Below are 22384 nucleotides of genomic sequence, written 5' to 3'. Positions count from 1 at the left end.
TAAGATGGCGGTGGGTACATGAGGCCAACCATGATGTCTTTGAAGTGATCTGAAAGCTTCTCCTTCAGGTCACCAATTAGGTCCTATGGATGGAAAAGTAAATACTTTTATTACATTAGTTACCAATTTTACAAGAGAAATGAGATAATTACAGAAAGTCATCTACTAGGACTTCCTTTTCTATGTTCATTTCATGTAGTAAAAAGCCTGGTTTTGATGCACATATATGCACACACATGCACATACAAATATGCACATACATGGATAATAGGAACGATGGACTTGAGGGTTTGGAAATGACTGATGTAATCACATCTCTGCATGAGAGGTCATCTACATGGACATTCTAGTCATGTAAATATAAAATGATCTTCTTTCCCCAATTCCAACACCAACTTCTCTGTTGATCTCATTATGAAAATAAGTAAATATTGAAACCTGAAAACATTGTGGTTGGGAGTTCTTAGTTTTCTTGTGTGGAATTAATGAAACATTAGACCTTAAATAAAATATGCATTTTATTTTATCATTGCTGCAGTGTCTTTTAGCAGGAGTTTCTGGTTATCCTATTGCCAAAAAGCTTGTGTAAATGAATTGAGTAATCTAAGAGCTTTCATCAAATAGCCACATTAATACATATATTTTTTAAATAGTGAAAGTTAAACACTTAAGGAGAAAAACAAACATGCTGAATGTTTGTTCTTGGAATACATATTACAAAAGTATGAAATTGATCATTTTAATTTTGACTTTTATTTTATTAGTGTAGAACGGATATTTAAAAAACATATGTTAGGGGTGCCTCAGTGGCTCAGTCAGTTATGCATCTGCCTTTGGCTCAGGTCATGATCTTGGGGTCCTGGGATGAAGCCTGGGTTGGATCCTCAAATCAGGCTCCCTACTCAGTGGGGGAGCTACTTCTCCCTCTCCCTCTACCCCTCTCCCTCTCCATCTGCCCCCTCCCTGCTCATGCTCTCTCTCTCAAATAAATAAAATCTTTAAAAAATATATGTTAGATGTATTTTTTGTAAGGTTACAAAGATATCTGAAAGATGTTTAAAACTTAACATTTCCTGCTAAAATATATAGAGTATATTCAGTTTTACTTTAAAAATATGCAATATTTTAGTTCGGAGGTGATTCAATAATAGAATTCAAGTTAAAGATACCAATGAGGCATAATAAGCTCTATTGGAATAAAAAAAATGAAACAGTCATTATTTTTATTTTATTTACTATAATCTGACAACACCATTCCTGTATTTCTTTTTAGCAAATAAAAGCACTTATCCATAAGGTGGTAACTGGTAATACAGAGAATCTGTTGAATTTTTGCTAGGGTCAGTACAATTCATTTAATGAGCAATTAATACATGTCTAGAGTTGTGTCAGGTGCTTGGAGCATATACCAGCAGCATAAGATCCCCTCTTCCATAGAACTTATATTGTATTTAATTCCCTCCTTATGCACCATTGACTATTTCTAAATTCTTTACCAAATGGTTGTTAAAGTGATATGAGCCAGGCACTCTTCTAGGTACTGGGGCTATATCAATGAGTAAAACATATATATCATATATATACATATGAGCCTGTGAGACATATTCTTATGCATTCTCATGCAGGAGCATACCAATTTTTTTGAATGAAAGATTGCAGTTATTCAATACTGTTTGATTTAATACTGTTTCCAAGACACAGTGGTAGGTGCTGGAGAAATGCAACAGAGTCTCTGTTTTCAAGGAGATTCACATTCGACAAACCCAGAGATAACAAGTAAAAATGTGAGTTAATACACTTTCTAAGGCTTTCAAATGTCATTTTTAACAGCATAAGATCCTAAAGTAGTAGTACAAAATGGTTAGAAGAATTCAGATAAAAGATCAGAATAGATTTATAGGATTAGGGAACCAGGTCATTTTTAGACCAGAGAGGACAAGTAACACTGTGACAGGAGATGAAGAAGCCATTTGTATGGTTAATTTTATGTGTCAGCCTGGTTGGGTCACAGTACCCAGATATCAGGTCACACATGATTCTAGATGTTTTTGTGAAGGTGTTTTGTAGATGAGATTAACATTTACATCAATAGGCTTTGAATAAAGCATTATTCTCCAAAATATGGGTGGCCCTCAGCCAGTCAGTTAACAGCTTTAATAGAAAAGGCTAACCTCCCTTGAAGAAGAGAGAATTCTGCCAAGAGACCACCCTTGGAATTCAATTGACGCTCTTCCCTGAGACTCCAGCTTGCAGGCCTACCTATGGATTTCTGAGTTTGCCAGTCACCATGACCACATGAGCTAATTCCTGAAAATCTCTCTCTCTCTCTCTCTCTCTCTCTCTCTAGCTAGACAGAGATAGATCCTGTCACTCTCCTTGAACTGTTTTCCATTGCTCTTACAGGAAATTTTGAGCCCCTTATTATGCCTTGCTATAAGGTCTTACATGATTTGGAAAGGGAGAGAGCAAGTGAGGGAGAGGGATTGAGGGAGAGAGAGAGAGATTTTTTTTTCCCTTTTATTTGCTATGTAGGAGGAGTAGGTGTGGGTCTGGATGGCAGGGCAGGGCCAGGATGGGCTGGGATGTGCCAAGCGTCAGAGGTGGGTCAGAGGACGCCTGAACCAGGCCTGCGGGCTGCGCAGGTGAACAACTCTCCCCAGATGGAGCCCCAACTCGCGGGATCTCGGAGCTCCTCCACCCGAGACCAGCGCCGGCAGGGGATTCCTGTGATGAGAAACACCTGCGTGCTGCAGGTGCCAGAGACCCCCTTCCCAGGCTCGTCCGTAAGGAGTCTGGCTCACGCCACCTATCAAGCAGATGTGCACATATAGTCATATTATGTTGGTTCTGTTTCTCTGGAGAACCCTGACTAATCCACATTCGAAAAGGTAAGTCAGTAAAAGAGAAGTGCGCAGCTGGGGGTAGTCCTTGTGTCTCCGTATGTGTGTTTTCATATGCGGTGTGTCTAAGTCAATCTGAAGGGACTGAAAGATCCACTTGAGGAGGAGATGAGTATTAAATTAGACTTATAGCACAGAATTATGTGATGACTGGATCTTTGCTCCTGTGGGAACTCAGGAAGCAGGGCAGCTTTTGGTGACAAAGGAACTCTAAACCTATGTTCCTTTAATTCACCAAATAATTATGCTTCTTAAAATGATGATTTTTTAAAAAGATTTATTTATTTGAGAGAGAGAGAACTCATGAGCAGGGGGAGGGGTGGAGGGAGAGGGAGAGGGAGAAGCAGGCTCCCCGTTGAGCAGAGAGCCCGATGTGGGGTTCCATCCCCTGAGGTCATGACCTAAGGTGAAGGCAGAGGCTAAACCGACTGAGCCATAGAGGTGCCCCAAAAGTGATGATTTTTTTCTGAATATGCATTATCAAGAGAGATAATCTTGATTAATATTACTATTTTAACTTTAATTTCTACTCCTTAAAATTTTTCAATGTAGTATCTTTTGTGTAAAAAACAAAACAAAACAACAACAAAATACCAAACCTGTGCCCTTGGAATTATTTCCACAAATAATTTCCCATTATTTAGTTGTTTTAAACATCTAGGATACAATGCTTACTTTTTTTCTTAATGGTCTCTCTCAGGTAAAATTTTAAGAAAATACTTTTTTAAAAGGACTCATATTCATGTGGGACTCTATCAAAGTCTGCAATAGATCTCTACCTTTTATTAAAAAATTACAAAGTAATTTTAATCTCCCTTACTCTTCCTCCTCTCTAAGTCAAATTCTACCTTGCATAGGTGTTTTGAGGGTGAAGTCGAGTAGGTGTGGTACTTGGCTCTTGACAACCTACACTCAAACTTCAACTTTGTCCTTAGGATCATGCTTTCTGTCTTAGACATGGAAATAGAAGATTAACTCCCCAGCTATGCTGTCCTGACTGGGCTTTCTTTGCTTTCTCAATCCTCTGCCCATTCACTCTTTCCCATGCCCACCTGTAGCTCCTTGAGATGTTTCCTTCAATATGGCTTGTAATGTGCCTCTTTGTGACTTTGTTCTCTCACTACAACACAATTAACTTCAAAACGAAGGATAAAACTATATCTGGAGAATCCCAGATATTTGGAAGTTAAAAAACATATTTCTGCATGATCCAAGGATAAAATTATAAATCACAAGGAAGTTAGAAAATACTTTCAGTTTACTGAAGGTAAAAATGCAACATGTTAAAATTTGTGGGATGCAGCTAAGACAGTGTCTGAAGATAAATTTTTAGCTTAAGAAAAACATATGAAATAAATAACCTAAGGTTCCACATCAAAAAAACTGGAAAGAAAATTAAATTCAGAATAAGAAGGAAGAAAATAATAACAGGATCAGAAACCAATAAAACAGAAAATTGATAAATACTAGAAACTGTCAATAAAGTAAAAATCTGATTCTCTAAAAAGATCAGTAATGTTAATAAAATTCTAATTAGATTGATCAAGAAAAAAAGAGAGAAAATACAAAATATCAATATTGGGAATGTAAGAGTGGCATGTACAAATACCACAGACATTAAAGGAAGAAGTATTATGAACACATTAATGCCACTAAGTTTTAAAATTTATTTGTAATGGGCCAATTTCTTGAAAGATAGAAATTATCAAAGAAAACTCAAGCAGAATTTTACACTCAATCTGAATTTCCTTATATTAAAGAAACTGAATTCCTAATTAACACTACCTTGCCCATCTCTAGACCCCAGTGGAATCACTGATAAAATCCATCAAACATTTAAGGTAGAAATAAAGTCAACTCTATACAAAATCTTATAGAAAACTGTAGATGAAAGGGGAGACTGGGTGGCTCAGTCGTTAGGCGTCTGCCTTCGGCTCAGGTTGGGATCGAGCCCCGCATCCGCATCGGGCTCCCTGCTCCGTGGGAAGCCTGCTTCTCCCTCTCCCACTCCCCCTGCTTGTGTTCCCTCTCTTGCTGTGTCTCTCTCTGTCAAATAAATAAATAAAATCTTTAAAAAAAAACTGTAGATGAAAGATGACTTCTCAATCTATTTTATGTGGCCAGTATCGCCCTAATAACAAAATCAAAAAAAAACTTCACATGCAAAGAAAATTGCACATTGATATTCCTTATGAATGCAGATGCAATAAAAAGTGTGTGCCCAAATATTTATAAATCAAAGCCATCAATATATAAAATATGTCAAAAGAATAACATGTAATGACTAGGAATGCAAGGTCAATTTACACTTGAAAATCAATAAATACAATTCCTCATTTTATCAGTAAAGGAGAAAAGCTGCATGATATCAATAGATATAGCAAAAGCATTTGAAAAAAGTTTAACACATAAACATAGTAAAAACTCTTAGGAAAGAATAAATAGAAGGAATTTCCTTCATGTTGATGGAGGGCATTTATAAAAACTTTAGAGTTGAGATGATACCTAGGAGTGAAAAGTGAATACTCATGCCCTAAGATTGGGAACAAAGCAAAGATATCTGCTCTGTTTGTATTTAACATTATGTGAGAGGTATACACCTAAAAAGAAAAGCTAAAACTGTAAATCTTGTAGAAGAAAGCATAGGAACAAATCTTTGAGTCTTGGTGTAGCAAAGAATTCTTGGTTAGTACATAAAAGTAACAATCCATAAATGAAAAAAAATGATGAATTTGACTTTATCAAAATAAAAACTTCAGTTCTAAGGAAACCACAGGTATCATTTCACATGTCTGACAATAGACTTTGCCCAGAAGGTATAAAAATTTCTTAAAACTCAATAATAAGTAAAAACTCAATAATAAGACAACAACCTGATTAAAAATACAGACAGGATTTGAACTGATAGTTAACCTGAGAAAATAAGCAAATGGGAAATAAGCCCACAAAATGATACTTACCATTAGTCATTAAAATAACAGGAAGTAAAGCCACAATGAGGCAACACTACACATTCTTTTGAATGGCTAAAATTACAAAGCCTGATAATATCAGGTATTAGCAAGGATGTGGATCATTTGGAACTATCATATTTGTGAAAACTCACCAAGTTGTACTGAAATGAATGTTCTATATAAATTGTACCTCAATATTGTGGATTTTAAATTTTATTTTAACATGTTATTTTGGCATCTACAAAGTGACTATTTTCTAAAGTTTCAATTTATTTAACTCTTTCAAATAGAGTTACTTTACTATATTTATATGCTGTACTAGTTAATACCTAATTTCAAAATATCATCTAATTTAGTAGTTTTTAGCATTTTTTTTCCACACTAGAATTATACACCCATCATAACACTGGTGTGATAAAGCAATGATTCTTTAATTAGACTGGGGTGGGGGGCCATATGAGAATCTTAGGTGAGAGGAAGAGTTTGTAAATTTATTCAGATGAGTAATATAATATCCTGTTTGGAGGTAGGATGCTTGTTCTTTCATTCCAACTGAACATTACCGAAATGGAGAAGAACAGGACATATGCAGTTAACTCTAGTTCTAAATGCACATTGAATTGATTTGGAAATCTGAATGTTTTGAAAGAGACTTGGATGCCAGTTATTCCAATGTCCCTTCTAGTTCAGAGAGAAAAGGTCCTAATAGTGGAGATTTAAGCAGAGGAGTGTGATGATTATATTAACCACTAAGATTTAATATTCACTATCTGTTAGACAGGATTCTGCAATTAGGATAACAGTAATAGTTCTTTATGACACGGAACTATGAACATCCCGTGATATAGGTGAGAAAATTGTGGCACATGGAGCTTAAGTAGCAAGTTCTGTATAAGTAAACAAGTGAGTGACAGAGCCAGGATTCTGGTCTCTTTTTCCATGTTATATATGCCATAGAAAGCCACTAGTGATATATAAGCAAGTTAATAACAAAACATATAGGTGGTGAATGTAGTGGTTATGAACTTTTAAATCTAGTGGCAGTGTATCGAAGGTTTAAATGCAGACGGACCAATGTAATATACTTTTATTGTGAGAAGATAATGGTAGCTGGCAGTTGATGGAAAGGTCGAAATATTAGAATTATCATTTCTTATGAGCTTTCCTCTAACTCTAACTGAAGTTGATTATTTCTTTGCCGCCATTGCTCTATCTTTGCATTTATTACACTAGATTTTCCTGACTATATTATATGCATTTATTTCCAAATTTTACTAAATTCACCTTCAGTCTCTAGCACAGTGCTGAGTATAGAATGTTCAGAGAATATATTATATATATAATTTATAAATGAATATATAAACAAATGTAAGAATAAATGAATGAGTGTTCATTCATTAAGAGAAAAACCCTATTTTACTGATTATATGTAAAGGATAAAGTCAGTGTTCAAGCTGACAGTCACTTGGGCATTGCAAGTCGTTTATTTGTCTACAATATCTGTGATGACCATTCCTCCCAAATATTTGTAACAATATCTTCAGTTACTCTGCATATTATGCCATCCTATGCATAGTAACACTGAACACGGATCTATGTATTCCACCGCAGACCGAGATTAGTCATGCCACTAGATGGCGCTGGTATATCTTTGTTTTGTAACTCAGGTGTGCGTGCGTGTGCAAATACACGGCTATGGTAAACCGATTTTATAAAAGATGTCAATGAAATTATGTAATTTCTGTGAAAGAAGCAGTATCAGATATCAGCTAATGCCATTAGAGTGTACAGGTTGGGGAGGTAAAGTATTTAGGTTTGTATCCTGGGTGTGTGAAGTGGCAGCTGTGAGATTGCAGGCAGGTTGCTTAATCTCTTTGTATCTGCTTCCCTATCTGCAAAGTGAACATAACAACAGCGTCTACTTCACGGGTTGATCTAAGTGTAAAAATATTTAACTCAAGTGAAATTCTTAAAATATTTTCTGGCACATATTAGGTACTCAAAAATGTCTTTTTATTTTCTTCAAAAACTACTAAATAATTTGCTACAGATCAAAAATGGCTGATACCGGACTGTCTCCCTTGCTCTCCTCTCTATCTCTCTTTGCTCTCCACATCAGAATCTTGTCTATTATATTGTATTTCTCACAACTTTTGTATTATCCAATTGTCAGTAAATTCTATTGTCTCTAACTTAGAAATATATCCAGAAACTGAGGATTTCTTACCACTTTCACTGCTACAACCCTCATCCAGGCCACTACCGTCACTCCCCTGTGTTAAGGTAATAGCCTCCAAATGAGTTTCCCTTCTGTCTTTGCACCTTACAGTCTCCCCTCAACACACCCTGACAGTGCGATCCTGTAAAAATACAAATCAGATCAGTCACTCCTCTGCTCGAAATGTCCTTTCCCACTCTACACTCCAGGATAAACTAAAACTGTTTTCATGTAGTTGATCTCAAATTAAGCAAATGAGCCAGGTATTTTATTCCATGCCAATGCCAGTGTCTTTACAGTGACTCACAAGGTACACAATATGTTCTTGGTCACTTCTCTGCCCACATCTCCTACTCCTCTTCTCCATGCTCCTGATTCCTCTCCCACTTACAGCCGGCTTCTTACAGATCCTGGAATAGCAGACCTATTTCCACCTCAGGGCCTTTGCTTTTGCCTCTCACTCTTCCTTGAGTGTTCTTTCTCTAGATATTCACATGGATCACCCCCTCCCTGTCTTTTTTTTTCTTTTTAAAGATTTTATTTATTTATTTGAGAGAGAGAGTGAGAGAGAGAGAGCCCAAGAGGGGGTAGGGTCAGAGGGAGAAGCAGACTCCCTCCCTGTCTTTTTAATAAAGCTTGCCTTTGTCACACTATTTTAAATTATACCTGGTTCCCTAGTACTTGCTAGGAACTTAGCAGGCTTTATCTTTTTTCCATAGCACTGTTACTTTCTAACAAGACACATTTTACTAATTTTTTTTTTTATCTGTCTCACCCGGGTAGAACATAAGCTCCATCATGGCAGGGCTTTTGGTCTGTTTTATTCATGGCTATTTCACCATCCCATAGCACTGTGCCTGCTACATAGTAAGCACTTACAAAATTGGTATACGATAAATAAATGGATGAAGACTACTTATAATTCAACAATTATTTATTTGGAGTCATTCTTGGCTATTCAAAGATGAACAAGCGAAGGTCCCTATCCCCAAGCAGTTTTATTTAGTGGAGGGGGCAGAAACACAGGAATTATAATTACCTTGCAATGCAAAATGTGCTAAGTGCTATCGTAGTAGAAATAGTCTGATATTATCAGGACATCTGGAAGGAGATATTACTTTCCGTGGGGAAGATAAATATTGAATAATATGTTTAAATAGCTAATCTCTGCATGTTCAAAGAGGAACCTTCAAATAGGTGCTCTAATTAAAACCTTAAATTTTCACTGGGAGTTATATAAATAACTCTGCAGATGCAACCTTTGGAGTGTTACTTTCCCCAGCCTGACTGACTCTACTTTCTTGTTTGCCAAAAATTTGCCCTAAAGGAACTCTGTAGGAATCACAGCTTGGCCTTGCATTAAGCTAATGAGTACTTGCTCTTCCAATTGAGCTGTTCTATGCTGCTGATGAAACTGTAGATTACCCGTGGTGCAGCTCTTCTGACCACTCCATTTAAACTAAAAGTAAAATAGTTTCTTCTTCCTTGTTCCTCTTACCTTTATATAATTATGTGTAATCAGGGGCAAGAAGTAGACATATGACTAACATTTTGCTTGTCTGAATATGCTCAGGGGAACATTTTTATATGCTTTTAACTTGTATGCCTTCTTCTATTACCGTAAAAAATGATACTTGCTCTTTAAACACTCAGTGATGTAAGCCCATATAAAGTATGCCTTAGAATTTCTCTTAATTCTACCTTCCCCAATATTCATTGTATAAATACTCACATGATTTTATTTATTCCATCATAAAAACACTTGTGCAAGCTGCATTGTCATCTCACAGTGGTAAGTGAATATTCTTTTGAACAGCTCCACTTTGTAGATGTTTTCACAGTTTACTTAATGATTCAATTTTCAGTGGCAATTTGAGCTAATTTTTGTCTGGTAATGATGATAATACTTTGGTCTCCTGGAGAAACATAGTATATTAAAACTGAAGTCCTCCCCCATAAACACTACAATAACAATAAGATTCTTTTAAAAGTATGCTTGATCTCAGAATAAAGAGAAACCTCTGGGTGCAAAAACCAAGGGATAAATGAACATCAGAGGATAAGCAAAGGAGCCGACCTTGGAGATGACCTTGCAGGTGACTGGGGAGAGTAGAGGTTGGTTTTGAGCACTATTTGTTTTGGGTTTCAATGCCCAGTGTGGGACATTATATGAGGACAAGAGAGCATTTATGGGGCTAGTGTAATACAAGGAACTAAGTCTGAAACCTCTATGAGGTTGGGAACCTCAAAGAATTATACCCTCAGTAAAAGTATGAACTAGGAAAAAAAAAACCATTCAGCGTTGGAAGATGAGCAGAATGCTAACCTTTCATTGGGTTTTAAGTAGAAGCATATTTTCCCTGAGAATTCAGAATAATGGAGCTGTATCTCCCTTGGACATAACTTTTAAATGTATTCTACTGTACCCATATGAACTGAGACCTCTATGAGGAGAAATCATCATGAAAGTTGATCCAGGACTGGTGATTCTCCTGGGACACCAGGAAGAAGCAAATGCCGAACAAATCTAGAGAGATTCTCTGACTCTCCAGGAAAAAAAAATTCTCACTGAAAAAAATGAGCATACTTTAAAAGTTCTCACAATAAAAATATAATTTGCACTTAGAATCAATTTTTCTAGAGGATAGACCGTGGACTTTACAAACAACTGAATTAAAACCTCAATTTGAGACAATTGATAACAATAGGAAAGAACACTATGAAAAAAATGGCACTTAAAAAGAAAGCAAATTAAATTCTAGAAATGAAAAACTTCTAGAATTTAAAAACACAATATATTCTTTAAAGAGTAGCTAATAACTGAATTGGAATTAGTAAATTGGAAAACTACCTGAAAAAATTATAAAAAGTCCCACAGAAACAGACAAGAAATAGATGATATGAATATAAGGTTAAGAGACTTGGAAGACTGAATGGCAAGAACAAACTTTTGATGGATAGGATTTACAGCAGGAGAGAATGTGGACAATACCAGGGAGACGCTATTTCAAATATCATATAATATGTGAATCCTCAGTTATGTAGATAAAGCACATGAACCTATTGACTAATAATGTAAAACTGCAGAATACCAAGATTAAAAAAAATCTTAAAAGCAAACAGAATAAAAGGTAATCTACAAAGGAAAACTCTTAATGAGAGAAGGGATTTCTCAAAAGTTACCAATGAGGGCGCCTGGGTGGCTCAGTTGGTTAAGCGACTGCCTTCGGCTCAGGTCATGATCCTGGAGTCCCGGGATCGAGTCCCGCATCGGGCTCCCTGCTCAGCAGGGAGTCTGCTTCTCCCTCTGACACTCCCCCCATCTCATGTGCTTTCTCTCTCATTCTCTCTGTCTCTCAAATAAATAAATAAAATCTTAAAAAAAAAAAGTTACCAATGAAGGCTAGGAAAAAAAAATTAAAATTATATCTGCAAAGACCTAAGGAAAAGTAACTGGAATTCAGCCAAGGATGCTATAGCCATCTAAACTAATATTCAACACTGAAGAAAAAAAGATAAAGGTATTCTTAAGGAGAAGACTGGAGTAATTTAACAATCATTTGTTATTTCTGGAAAAAAATGCTAAGAAATGTCCTTTGGAAAAATGACATTGAGATCAGAGACATGGAGTTGGATATTAGAAGAAAAATGAACAAAGAAATAGAAAATTATGAATAAAACTTAATAAGCATTAACTTTATCAAAAGCATAATAAGGATTAATTTGGGGGAGTATAAAACAAGGTAGAATAAAAATACTCAACAATAATAGTATCCTGTCTGGAAAAGTCCCCTAGCTCTTATGTTAATACCAAACACAAGGTGTCATCACAAAGACACAGCGGCACTTATACAGAATCCATTTCAAAGATGGACTCACTAAAAACCTTTTCAAATGTTAGCTAACTCCCTATCAGTCAAAAGGACCAAACCCTGTGCCTGTGGCCAGAACAAAATGTGGCTCTGGCTACTGAGTCAAGAGTGCACCAAGTTGAAACATGGTGTCAGCAGTGATGAACTTACCCCTTGAGGCAGAACTTTGTGTGTGGGCCCAAAACATGGAAGTTCATTTGATTGAGGTGGGCACAGGTGACACACAGAAAGTAAATATCTTGCTTACTGATGCAAATCCTCTTTATTTTCTCATGTGTCCTTTCTTTCCCTCCCTTTGACCCCAGCCTCTACTGCTTTCAGAAGAGAAATAATTGGGTCTTCCTGTCCCATTGTGGACTAAAACATTCATGATGTCTGAGTATGCTGGGGGATTTTGGGGAATGGAAGGACTCAATTTTTTATGAATTTGTTGGATACAGCTGCCACATCACCATTCTCTGTGGACCTGTTGGTTGAATTTGGGTCTTCCCCAAATTCAAATGATGGGTGTGGGCAAGGTTTGCAGTGGAGAAAGAGAAGCTAAAGGAACTTGTAATCAAGGCCCTTTGGGCTGCTTTCACCCTACTGTTATAATAACTTCCATTTTTGAATATTGTTGGAACTTATGTTTATTTGTCTCTCCTGGGAATGCTTATAAGTACGAAAGGAGATGCTCTTGATAAGAAATAGGGAAGTGCTTCTGCCTAAAGCACAAATGGGGAAGGTCCCATAACTGCAGTGATTACTATCTGCTACCCATCTCTGTGACAGATGGTTTGTTGATTGGAACCTCTGGCAAGAAGAGGCAGTGTCTCAGAGGTGCCTCTTGGTGTCTTAAACTTGTTGCCTTCCTGATACAACTTCTGGGTACACCACTTTTGAAAAGCAGCTATCAGCTTGCTGCCGGACTCAGAAATTGAATGCCTGATAGTCTCATTTTGGTGGGTCAACTGGGACTCAATGACCAGCAAGGTAGGAAGGAATCAACAAGTCTCATCAAATGGAAATGGCACACTGAAGAAAACAGCTGGCCTGGCCCCAGGAGTATCATGATTTTACATGAAAAAATGGCAGCTCTTCATTGGGGGAAACTTTAACCCCATTGTGCTTCTTGAAACAAGCTGCTGAATCAATGGAGACTTCAGTCAGTTGCCCTAAATGCCTTGACTTGGTTTATTGATGGTTCAGATATGCTAAAACCAAATGATGTCCACTGGGCTGCTGTGGTGGTTCAACTCATTGATAGCTGTGAAAAACCAAAAATAGATCATTTTTGTTCAATGGGCAGAGATCAAGGCTGTTTTCATAGTTATGGCCAGTATACCCCTTGATAAACTTCTTAATCACTCAACAGTAGACTGATAGTTAAGCTATCTGATGGATCTTCCATAGTCTCTACCATCCATAGGCTTCTGGTATTGGTGATAATTGACTGACTCAGTAAAATTTCTGACTTTGTCTTCTTTACCTCCTTCTGATGAACACACTTAGCAGGGCAGTTGGTCACTGAATGCAGTTTTCACTCCTGGATAATAATCATAATGAAGTGTATATATATATATATATATATATATATATATATTTGGTCTTCATCCCCTGTGCCTGGTACAGAGCTCCTAAAGCCTTGTTCTTTTCTGATAGGGGTGAGAGGATAATCTTTTGTTATTCATAATAACCCCCTTTCAATCATATCTGAGTTTATGCCAATAAGGTGATCTTAGAGGAAGGGGGCTGATTGCCAGAGGATTGGGTTGGAATCCTCAGCCCTACTGATCTCTAGGGAAGAGAGAAGGGCTGGAGACTGACTTATTCACCAGTAACCAGTGATTCAATCCATTGTGCTTATACAATGAAGCCTCTATAAGAACTCTACACAGGTTTAAAGTTGAAGCTTTCAGGTTGGTGAACACATCAAAGTTCTGGGAAAGTGACATGCCCAGAGAGGGCATGGAAATCCCTCATCCTGTCCCACATACCTTGCCCTATACATCCCTGCCATTTTGCTGTTCTTGAGTTGTATCCTTTATAATAAACTAATAATCATAAGCACAGCACTTTCCTGAGTGCTGTGAGCCATTCTAGCAAATTATCGAACTCAAGGAAGAAGATCTGGGAGCCTCCAATTTACAGCCAGTCAGTCAGAAGTACAGGTGACAATCTAGGATGTCTGAAGTGGGAGATAATTTTGTGAGACAGCCTTTAACCTGGAGGATCTGTGGTAACTCTGGGTAGTTAGTATGAGAATTGTTTAGCTTGAGGAAAATAATCTACACATTTGGTGTCAGAAATGAAGTGTTGAATAGTGTAGAGAGAAACAGGAGTTTTCTTACAATTATGTAGATCTATTTTGAAAAATGGGGATTCTATCCTCACCATTCCTGGGCATGATGATCCTTTTCTTTCTCCAACATTGTCAACCTCAGGGTATACTGGTTGGTCTACTCTGTGGGTGGCAGTCTAAGAAAAAGTGTCCCTCCTGCATCTGATCCTTCCAAAAGAAAGTTTTGGGTATGAGTTAGAAAAAATAAGAAAAATGATGAAGTACTAGAAAAGTGACAATTTTCTAATGGTGGAGTAAGAACAACACTCTTGGCACCTGGGGAAGGAATACCTAATCACGCCACTTTGGCTTTAGAAGGTATTTAGGACAACCTCAACTCACTGGCCAACATTGTTATGGATAATAGACTTGTTCTAGACTTCCTCCTTGTGGGCAAAGGTGAAGTCCCTGCCATCACTAAATACCTCTTGCTATATCTAAATGAAAACTTCAAACCAAGTAGAAAGGTCATTACTAAAACTTAAGAACAAGCCACTCAGCTTTTTAAGATAGGCCTTGATGATTTATGGGATTTGTTGAGTTCACTGGGTGCATGCCCCTGTGGGGCATGGTTGGAATCAATACTGCCAATTGACCTCCCTCTGCTGCTTCAAATCCTTTGATAATTAAATGCTGTATGAGACAAATTGATGGATTTAGTCTCAGCCTTTTTTAGTCAGAATGATAGGAATGGCTTGGGGATTGGTGTGCTCATAGGAAAAAAGCCAATAGTGAAAATGGCATGTAGTGAAATGAAATGAGTTGTGATGTTGGAAGACCATTTTCTGTAGGTCTCATGTTTCTGAATGTTACACAGAGTGCATCACTGACAGCCCTTTGTTCTAGACTAGCTTGCCGAGGATGTTTATATAGTGAATAATATCATAAGATAGAGGTAGTGTTTCCCTTATGAGCAATGGGCAGCCATGCATTCTGATTCAAGTTTCTTATCTTACGGTTTCTCTTCTGCAGTGCAACCCACTGCATGTGCAGGTGTTATTTGGTCATCTTTGCCTTGACTTTTGGGATTGAGGCTCAGGGAAATCTTGCAAAAATTCTGACACTTTGGCAACTACTATGGCCATGAGTGATAAACTGTATTTTGTCTTTGACTCAGGAGTCTACCAGTATCTATGTTATCTTGGCTGGTTAGCTTGCTATCTTGTATGTCAAAGTCTCATTACCTTTCACAGTTTTTGACAGAAGTTTGTACAACATAATTTGAGATTAATCCATATACTTGGAGAAAATATTTGTAGTCTACATACACAAGAAATAACTGATGTCCAAATTATATAAATAACTACAAATCAATAAATGACAAGCTACTGAAAGAAAAATAAGAGAATATAATTTAAAAGAGGAAGAAAACAGGAGGTTAAAAAATATGAAAAGATGCTCAACATTACATTTTATCAGGGAAAAAGGCAAGTTAAAACCATAATGAGGTCCCATTTATATCCATAAAATTGGTCACAACTTCAGAAGTTTTATGAAGATTTAAGGGAAATGAGAACCATTATATATTTATTGTAGGTGGGTGTGCAAATTTACAGAACTGTTTTAGAGAGTGTTTTGAAGCCTGGCTTTAGGAGTATCTAATTTTCTGTCTCCTTTCTTCTTATTTCCTTTCCTCCCTCTTTCCCTCCTTTCTTCTCTTCTTTCCTCCCTCCAGCTCTCTGTTCCTCCATTCCTCCCTGGCAGATTGTATGTTATTTTAAAGACAAACAATTGCTCAGGCTGTAACAAGCATATATAGAGGTTTTTCTAAACTTACAAAATTTTGATTGGTTTTATAAAAAATTATCTTGAAATTATAAATTATTTTCCTGGTAGATAAGTTTCACCAAAAGGAGTATATCTAATCCATTATATTTGAAAGATAAGGTAGTTGGACCATTTTAAATTACTTAATTCATACTTATAAAATTGATCTGTGATAAATTGTATAATGAATTTAAGCTTTTGAGGCTAAAACTACATCTACCCCTCACTTCTAAAGTAAAAGTGAGGATAGCGGAAAAGATGCCACACCTGTTACTTGTGCTAGTGACATGATAATACTACCTCTAAAGTAGGTAAGGTAATTTTCTAGCCAGCTACTTCCTAGGTATGTTGATAGTTCAAGATCTATATTTTTAACCATGAAGCTGAGACGTAATAGGAAAAGAAAAAAATGTTATGAGAACAAGATGGGTCTGAAGAGTGAACTTGAACTCTGCACACATTCACAAGTCTGTTTTTTTCCATTGGATATTCTTTCCTGTTTTGTCAAAGATTAGTTGACCATATAGTTGTGTGTCCATTTCTGGGTGTTCTATTCTGTTCCACTGATGTATGTGTCCGTTTTTGTGCCAATACCATACCTGTCTTGATCACTACAGCTTTGTAGTCTGTACCTTGAAGTCTGGGAATTCTGATGCCTCCAGCTTTGCTTTTCTTTTTCAGGATTGTTTTGATTATTAAGAGTCTTTTGTGGTTCCATACAAATTTTAGGATTGTTCTAGCTCTGTGGAAAATACTGTTGGTATTTTGATAGGAATTGCATTAAATGTATAGATTGCTTTGGGTAATATAGACATTTTACAATGTTTGTTCTTTCAGTCCATGAGCATGGAATGTTTTCCCATTTCTTTGTATAGTTCTCAATTTCTTTCATAAGTGTTTTATAGTTTTCAGAGTAGAGATCTTTTACCTCTTTAGTTAGGTTTATTTCTAAGTATATTGTTTTTGGTGCAATTGTAAATGGGATTGATTCCTTGATTTCTTTTTCTGCTGCTTCATTATTGGTGTATAGAAATGCAACAAATATCTGTACATTGTTTTTATCCTGTGAACTTGCCAAATTCATGTTTTAGTTCTAGCGATTTTTTGGTGGAGTCTTCTGGGTTTTCTACATGGAATATCATGTCATCTGTAAATAGCGAAAGTTTGACTTCTTCCTTGCTGATTTGAATGCCTTTTATTTCTTTGTGTTGTCTGATTGCTAAGGCTAGGACTTCCAGTATTATGTTAAATAGTAATGGAGAGAGTGGACATCCCTGTTTTGCTCCTGACCATAGAGGAAAAGCTCTCAGTTTTTACCCATTGAAGATGATATTAGCTATGGGTCTTTTGATATGGCTTTTATGATGTTGAGGTATGTTCCATCTATACCTACTTAGTTGAGGGCTTTTATCAAGAAAGGATACTGTAGGGGCACCTGGGTGGCTCAGTTGGTTAAGTGACTGCTTTCGGCTCAGGTCATGATCCCAGAGTCCTGGGATTGAGTCCCACATCAGGCTCCCGGCTCGGCAGGGAGCCTTCTTCTCCCTCTGACCCTCTCCCCTCTCATGCTTTTTCTTTCTCTCTCTCAAATAAATAAAAATCTTAAAAAAAAAAAAGAAAGGATACTGTATTTTGGCAAATACTTTTTCTTCATCTACTGAAGGACCATATGGTTCTCACCTTTCTTTTATTAATGTGGTGTATCACATTGATTGACTTGTGAATATTGAACTACCCCTTCAGCCCAGGAATCAATCCCACTTGGTCAGGGTGAATAATCCTTTTATGTACTGTGGGATTTGACTTGCTAGTATCTTATTGAGAATTTTTGCATCCATGTTCATCAGGGATATTGGTCTGTAATTCTCCTTTTTAGTGGGGTCTTTATCTGGTTTTGGAATCAAGGTAATGCTGGTCTCATAGAATGAGTTTGGAAGTTTTCCTTCCATTTCAGTTTTTTTTGGAACAGTTTGAGAAGAATAGGTATTAACTCTTTTTTAAATGTTTGGTAGAATCCCCCTGGGAAACCGTGTGGCCTTGGAATTTTGTTTGTTGGTAGATTTTTGATTACTGATTCAATTTCTTTGCTGATTATGGGTCTGTTCAGGTTTTCTATTTCTTCCTGTTTCAGTTTTGGTAGTTTGTATGTTTCTAGGAATTTGTCTATTTCTTCCAGATTGCCTAGTTTGTTGGCGTATAATTTTTCATAATATTCTCTTGTAATTGTTTGTGTTTCTGTGGTGTTGGTTGTGATCTCTTCTCTTTCATTCATGATTTTATTTGGCTCCTTTCTCTCTTCTTTTTGATAAGTCTGGCTAGGGGTTCATCAATTTTATTAATTCTTTCAAAGAACCAGCTCTTAGTTTCATTGATCTGTTCTGTTTTTTTGTTTGTTTCTATATATTTATTTCCTCTCTAATCTTTATTATTTCCTTTCTTCTGCTTGTTAAAAGAAGCTATATCTAAAAAAAAAAAAAAAAGGAAGCTAGATCCTATTTCTCCTAGAGCTGAAGTTTTGCAGTACTCTATGATCAGTAGACTTGGTGCTTGCAAGGGGTTTGTGCTACTCTTCTGGGGCCTGTTGTGCTGATTCTCAGGTAGACTTGCCCTATGGAGATACACCTGAAGGGTGCAGAGGGGGCGGGGCTGATGTAAGTGGCTCCAACCTCCATTGGGTGAGGCTGTTTTGCTCACTGAAGTCAGTCAGTGCTGAGGGGATAGTGGGAAATGAAGTTGCCTGTCTCTTTCTCTCTTGTCCACAGAGCAGGGAGTTCGCATCTGCTACTCTTCAGGAAGCCCTCATAGAAGAACAAGCAAGCACCTCTCTTGTGTCCCTGGCTTCTGTCAGATCCTTGCCTGCATCGGAGCTGTCCACTTGCCAAGTGGCACAATACTTCTGTGTTTTATCTTAGGCACACAGTGAGTTTCACAACTCCAAATTTTAGAGATCTGTGGGGTAAGTACTCATGCTGATCCTATAGGGGAGGGTCTCGCCGCACTGTAGCTGGTGCTGGTTTGTCCCAGAAATTGGTTGTGTGACCATGCAACTGTTCAAAGTTTCTTTAAAAATATTTTATTTATTTATTTGAGAGAGAGAGAGAGCACCAGTGGGAGTGGGAGGGGCAGAGGGAGAAACAGACTCCCCAGTGAGCAGTGAGCCTGAAGTGGGGCTCGATCCCGGGACCCTGGGATCATGACCTGAGCCAAAGGCAGATGCTTAACCAACTGAGCCACCCAGGTGCCTCTCATCCATTCTAAGTTTATGGTAAAGCACAGCCAAAAAGCCAGCACCAAGGTTTGCTGCCCCCAGCCTGTGTTTTTGTTCCTATGCTAGGGAACAGGGCAGCATGTTGGCACCACCGGTATTTTTGTCCCTAGAGAGGCTGTGCTACCACTCCCAAATGCACTCCAAGCAGGGGAAATGTTCCTCCGTGTGTGGCCCAGGGTATCCTCTGACCATGCTGCCCACTCCCAGATTTCCACCTTCCTCTCCCACCAGAGCATTGCCAAGCCCACCAGGCATGACCCTGGCGACGGTGTGGACCACCAAAACTTCAGACTTTGTGCTCCACTCTTTATAAAATCTTGCGGTAGATAGTCCCTCTCCTTTTTCCAGTCAGTGGTTTTGGGGAAGAATTCTTCTTGTGCGATCCCCTGTGTGTGCTTTCTCTCTCTCTCTCTCTCTCTCTCTCTCACTTTTCTGTGATCAGGGTTCCTTCCCCTTCATAGCACCTGTGATTCTTTTCTCCCCAAAATCAACTCTCCACAGCTCCTGCCTTCCACAATGTGGCTGATTTTCTATCTCTAGTTGTGCAGTTTTCTCTCTCAGTCCTCAGATCAATTTCTTGGGTGTTCAGAATGATCTGATATTTAACTAACTGTGTTTGAAGGATGAGGCAAGCTTAGAATACCCCTACTCTTCTGTCATCTAAACTTCTCCCCACCTCTCTATTGAGTATCAACTGCATTAGTATGCTCAGGTTGCCCTAACAGCTAACCATAACTGGGTGGTTTAAACCAAAGAAATTTATTTTCTTACAGTCTGAAGTCTGGGAGTCCCAGGTCAAGGTACTGGTAGGGCTGATTTCTAGTGAGGCATCTTTTTTTGGCTTACATATGGCTGTCTTCTTGTTGTATCCTCATATGGTCTTTCCTTTTTGCATGCACTGCTGGTGTCTCTTTCTCTTCTTTTAAAGAACACCAGTCCTATAGAATTAGGCCCCCACCCTTATGACCTCATTTAACCTTAATCATCTCCTTAAATGCCCTATCTTTAAACACAGTTACTTTGGGAGATTAGGGCTTCAACATTTAAATTTTGGATGCAGTTGAGTCTGTAACACCAGCTATGTGCCTGCCACTGTCATAAGTGCTTTGGACACATTAGTGAACAAAACAAAGATTCTTCTCCTTGTGGGGCTTATATTAGGGAGAGGTGGAAAACAATAAATAATTATATATAAATAAATTATGTAGTATGTTAGAAGGCAGTGAGTGTTATAGAAAAACAAAACAAAACAACAGGTGAAAGGGATCTGGGCTTTGGGGTAGGTGACAGTTTTAAAAAGGGCAATCAGATTAGGCCCTCTTGAGTAGCTGACATTGAGCAAAGCCTTGAAGAATATGAGGGAGTTAACAGTATAGATATCTGCTCTTGTTAAATCTGGTATTTATTCGGTTGAGAACAACAGGCATTATTAAGAAACTTTGAAAGACATGATTTAGAGCCAGATAACCTTGGTTTAAGTTCTAACTTTGTGTGACTCAGGGCAACTTAGCCTCTGCACTAAATTATATAACCAACACCACAATTTTAATGAATTCCAGATGCCAGGATATTTCAGAGCTGATTATCCCTGTTTCAGATGAGCACTGAGAGAATAAATTACTGCAAGGTTGAATTTGAACCCCATTCAGGAATCACTGTCTAATTGCTAAACTTATCAGATATGTATAGTTTCTCTGCCTAGCCCCAGAGGTGTTTCATTGTTCCCTTGGTTTCACTGCCTGGCTATAGCCTAGTACTTACTTTGGTGTGGAAGATAGGAGTGACCTCATTAATTATGTTGATAAATAAATAAATAAATAAGGGTGCCTGGGTGGCTCAGTCATTAAGCGTCTGCCTTCGGCTCAGGTCATGATCCCAGAGTCCTGGGATCAAGCCCCGCATTGGGCTCCCTGCTCAGCCGGAAGCCTGCTTCTTCCTCTCCCACTCCCCCTGCTTGTGTTCCTGCTCTAGCTGTCTCTCTCCATCAAATAAATAAATAAAATCTTTAAAAAAATTATGTTGATAAACATGTCTGTCAGAGGCATTCCAAAAGCCTTTTCATTTGAGTGTAGGGATTAGTGTGCTTTTGGGTGAGGAAAAGTTGTTGATGAAATTCAGCGGCTCTTCACTAATGTAAAATATCAAGTAATAAGTATTTATGAAGCATGCTTAGACTTGCACTTTGCTCAGCAGCTAAAAAAATAATTCTGTCAAATCTTAATTATCCATATTAATAAAAAATAAAAATATCAAAGGACTAACATACAGAAAATCTATAAACTCTCACTACAGAAAGGGAAAGATAGCAGAAGATACCAAAAGTATAAAGTGGGTAATACAGGGATATCCCCTCCTCTTTTTTAAACAAAATGTAAATAAACAAAATATAATTTCTTAGATTCCCTTATTCTGTAAATGAAATTCATCTTTTATGTTAGAGCCTGGGCTGAGTTCTGGAAGGATAGTAGCAAATAACCTGGTCCCTGATTTTCTAGGAGATTACAGTCTAGTCATCAAGAGAAAAAAGTAAACCAACACAACCCAGTGTGTCAAGGCCATGGTAGCAGTATGTACAGGGAATTCTGGGACCCCAGCAGGAAGCACCTAGCCCAGGGCAGAGGGTGAGTGTGACAGGCAGAAAAGGTTTATAAGAGCAGCCAAAACTATGCCTTCACACTGTCATTCAGTAAACATAATTAAGCAATCTTGGCGTGTTAAATAGACCCTTGTGCTAAACTTTCTGGATGAAATGCATTCCAACTTTTGAGGATTTAGACTGGAGTAAAGGGAAACACATATAAACAAGCTCACTAATGTGTCATTAGGTACCGAGGGGGAAGTTATGTAAAGAATGCAGTAGCAGCACAAGTCCATTCCACTCTGTTTAGGGTTAGTGGTGTGAGGAAGTGTGCAGTGTCTGGGATGATGGGCAGGTGTGCAGCTTGTGGTGGGGGGTAGTCAGGCCATTGAAATAGATAAAACACCCTGATTAAAGGTAAGGGAGCAGGCACAGTTAATTTGTAGAAGTACAAGTAGTTCAGTTTGGCTGCAGTTGATGGTGTGTGAAGGGGGAGAGGGAATAAAA

At 37.9% G+C, this 22384-nt stretch overlaps 1 protein-coding gene across 1 annotated transcript in view; it reads right to left on the bottom strand.

Annotated features, from left to right (window-relative positions):
- Positions 1-22384, bottom strand: part of ANXA10 (annexin A10) — a 95360-nt gene that overhangs the window by 26921 nt on the left and 46055 nt on the right. Inside the window, exon 4 of the mRNA XM_073891235.1 lies at positions 1-83. Coding sequence (XP_073747336.1) covers positions 1-83 — 83 coding nt within the window. The remainder of the gene's footprint in view (positions 84-22384) is intronic.

Source organism: Callorhinus ursinus, unplaced genomic scaffold (genome assembly GCF_003265705.2).
Source record: "Callorhinus ursinus isolate GAN/ISIS: 27379988/994484 unplaced genomic scaffold, GSC_fseal_2.0 scaffold4, whole genome shotgun sequence".
NCBI lineage: Eukaryota > Metazoa > Chordata > Mammalia > Carnivora > Otariidae > Callorhinus > Callorhinus ursinus.
This window is presented reverse-complemented; position numbering and strand designations above follow the sequence as displayed.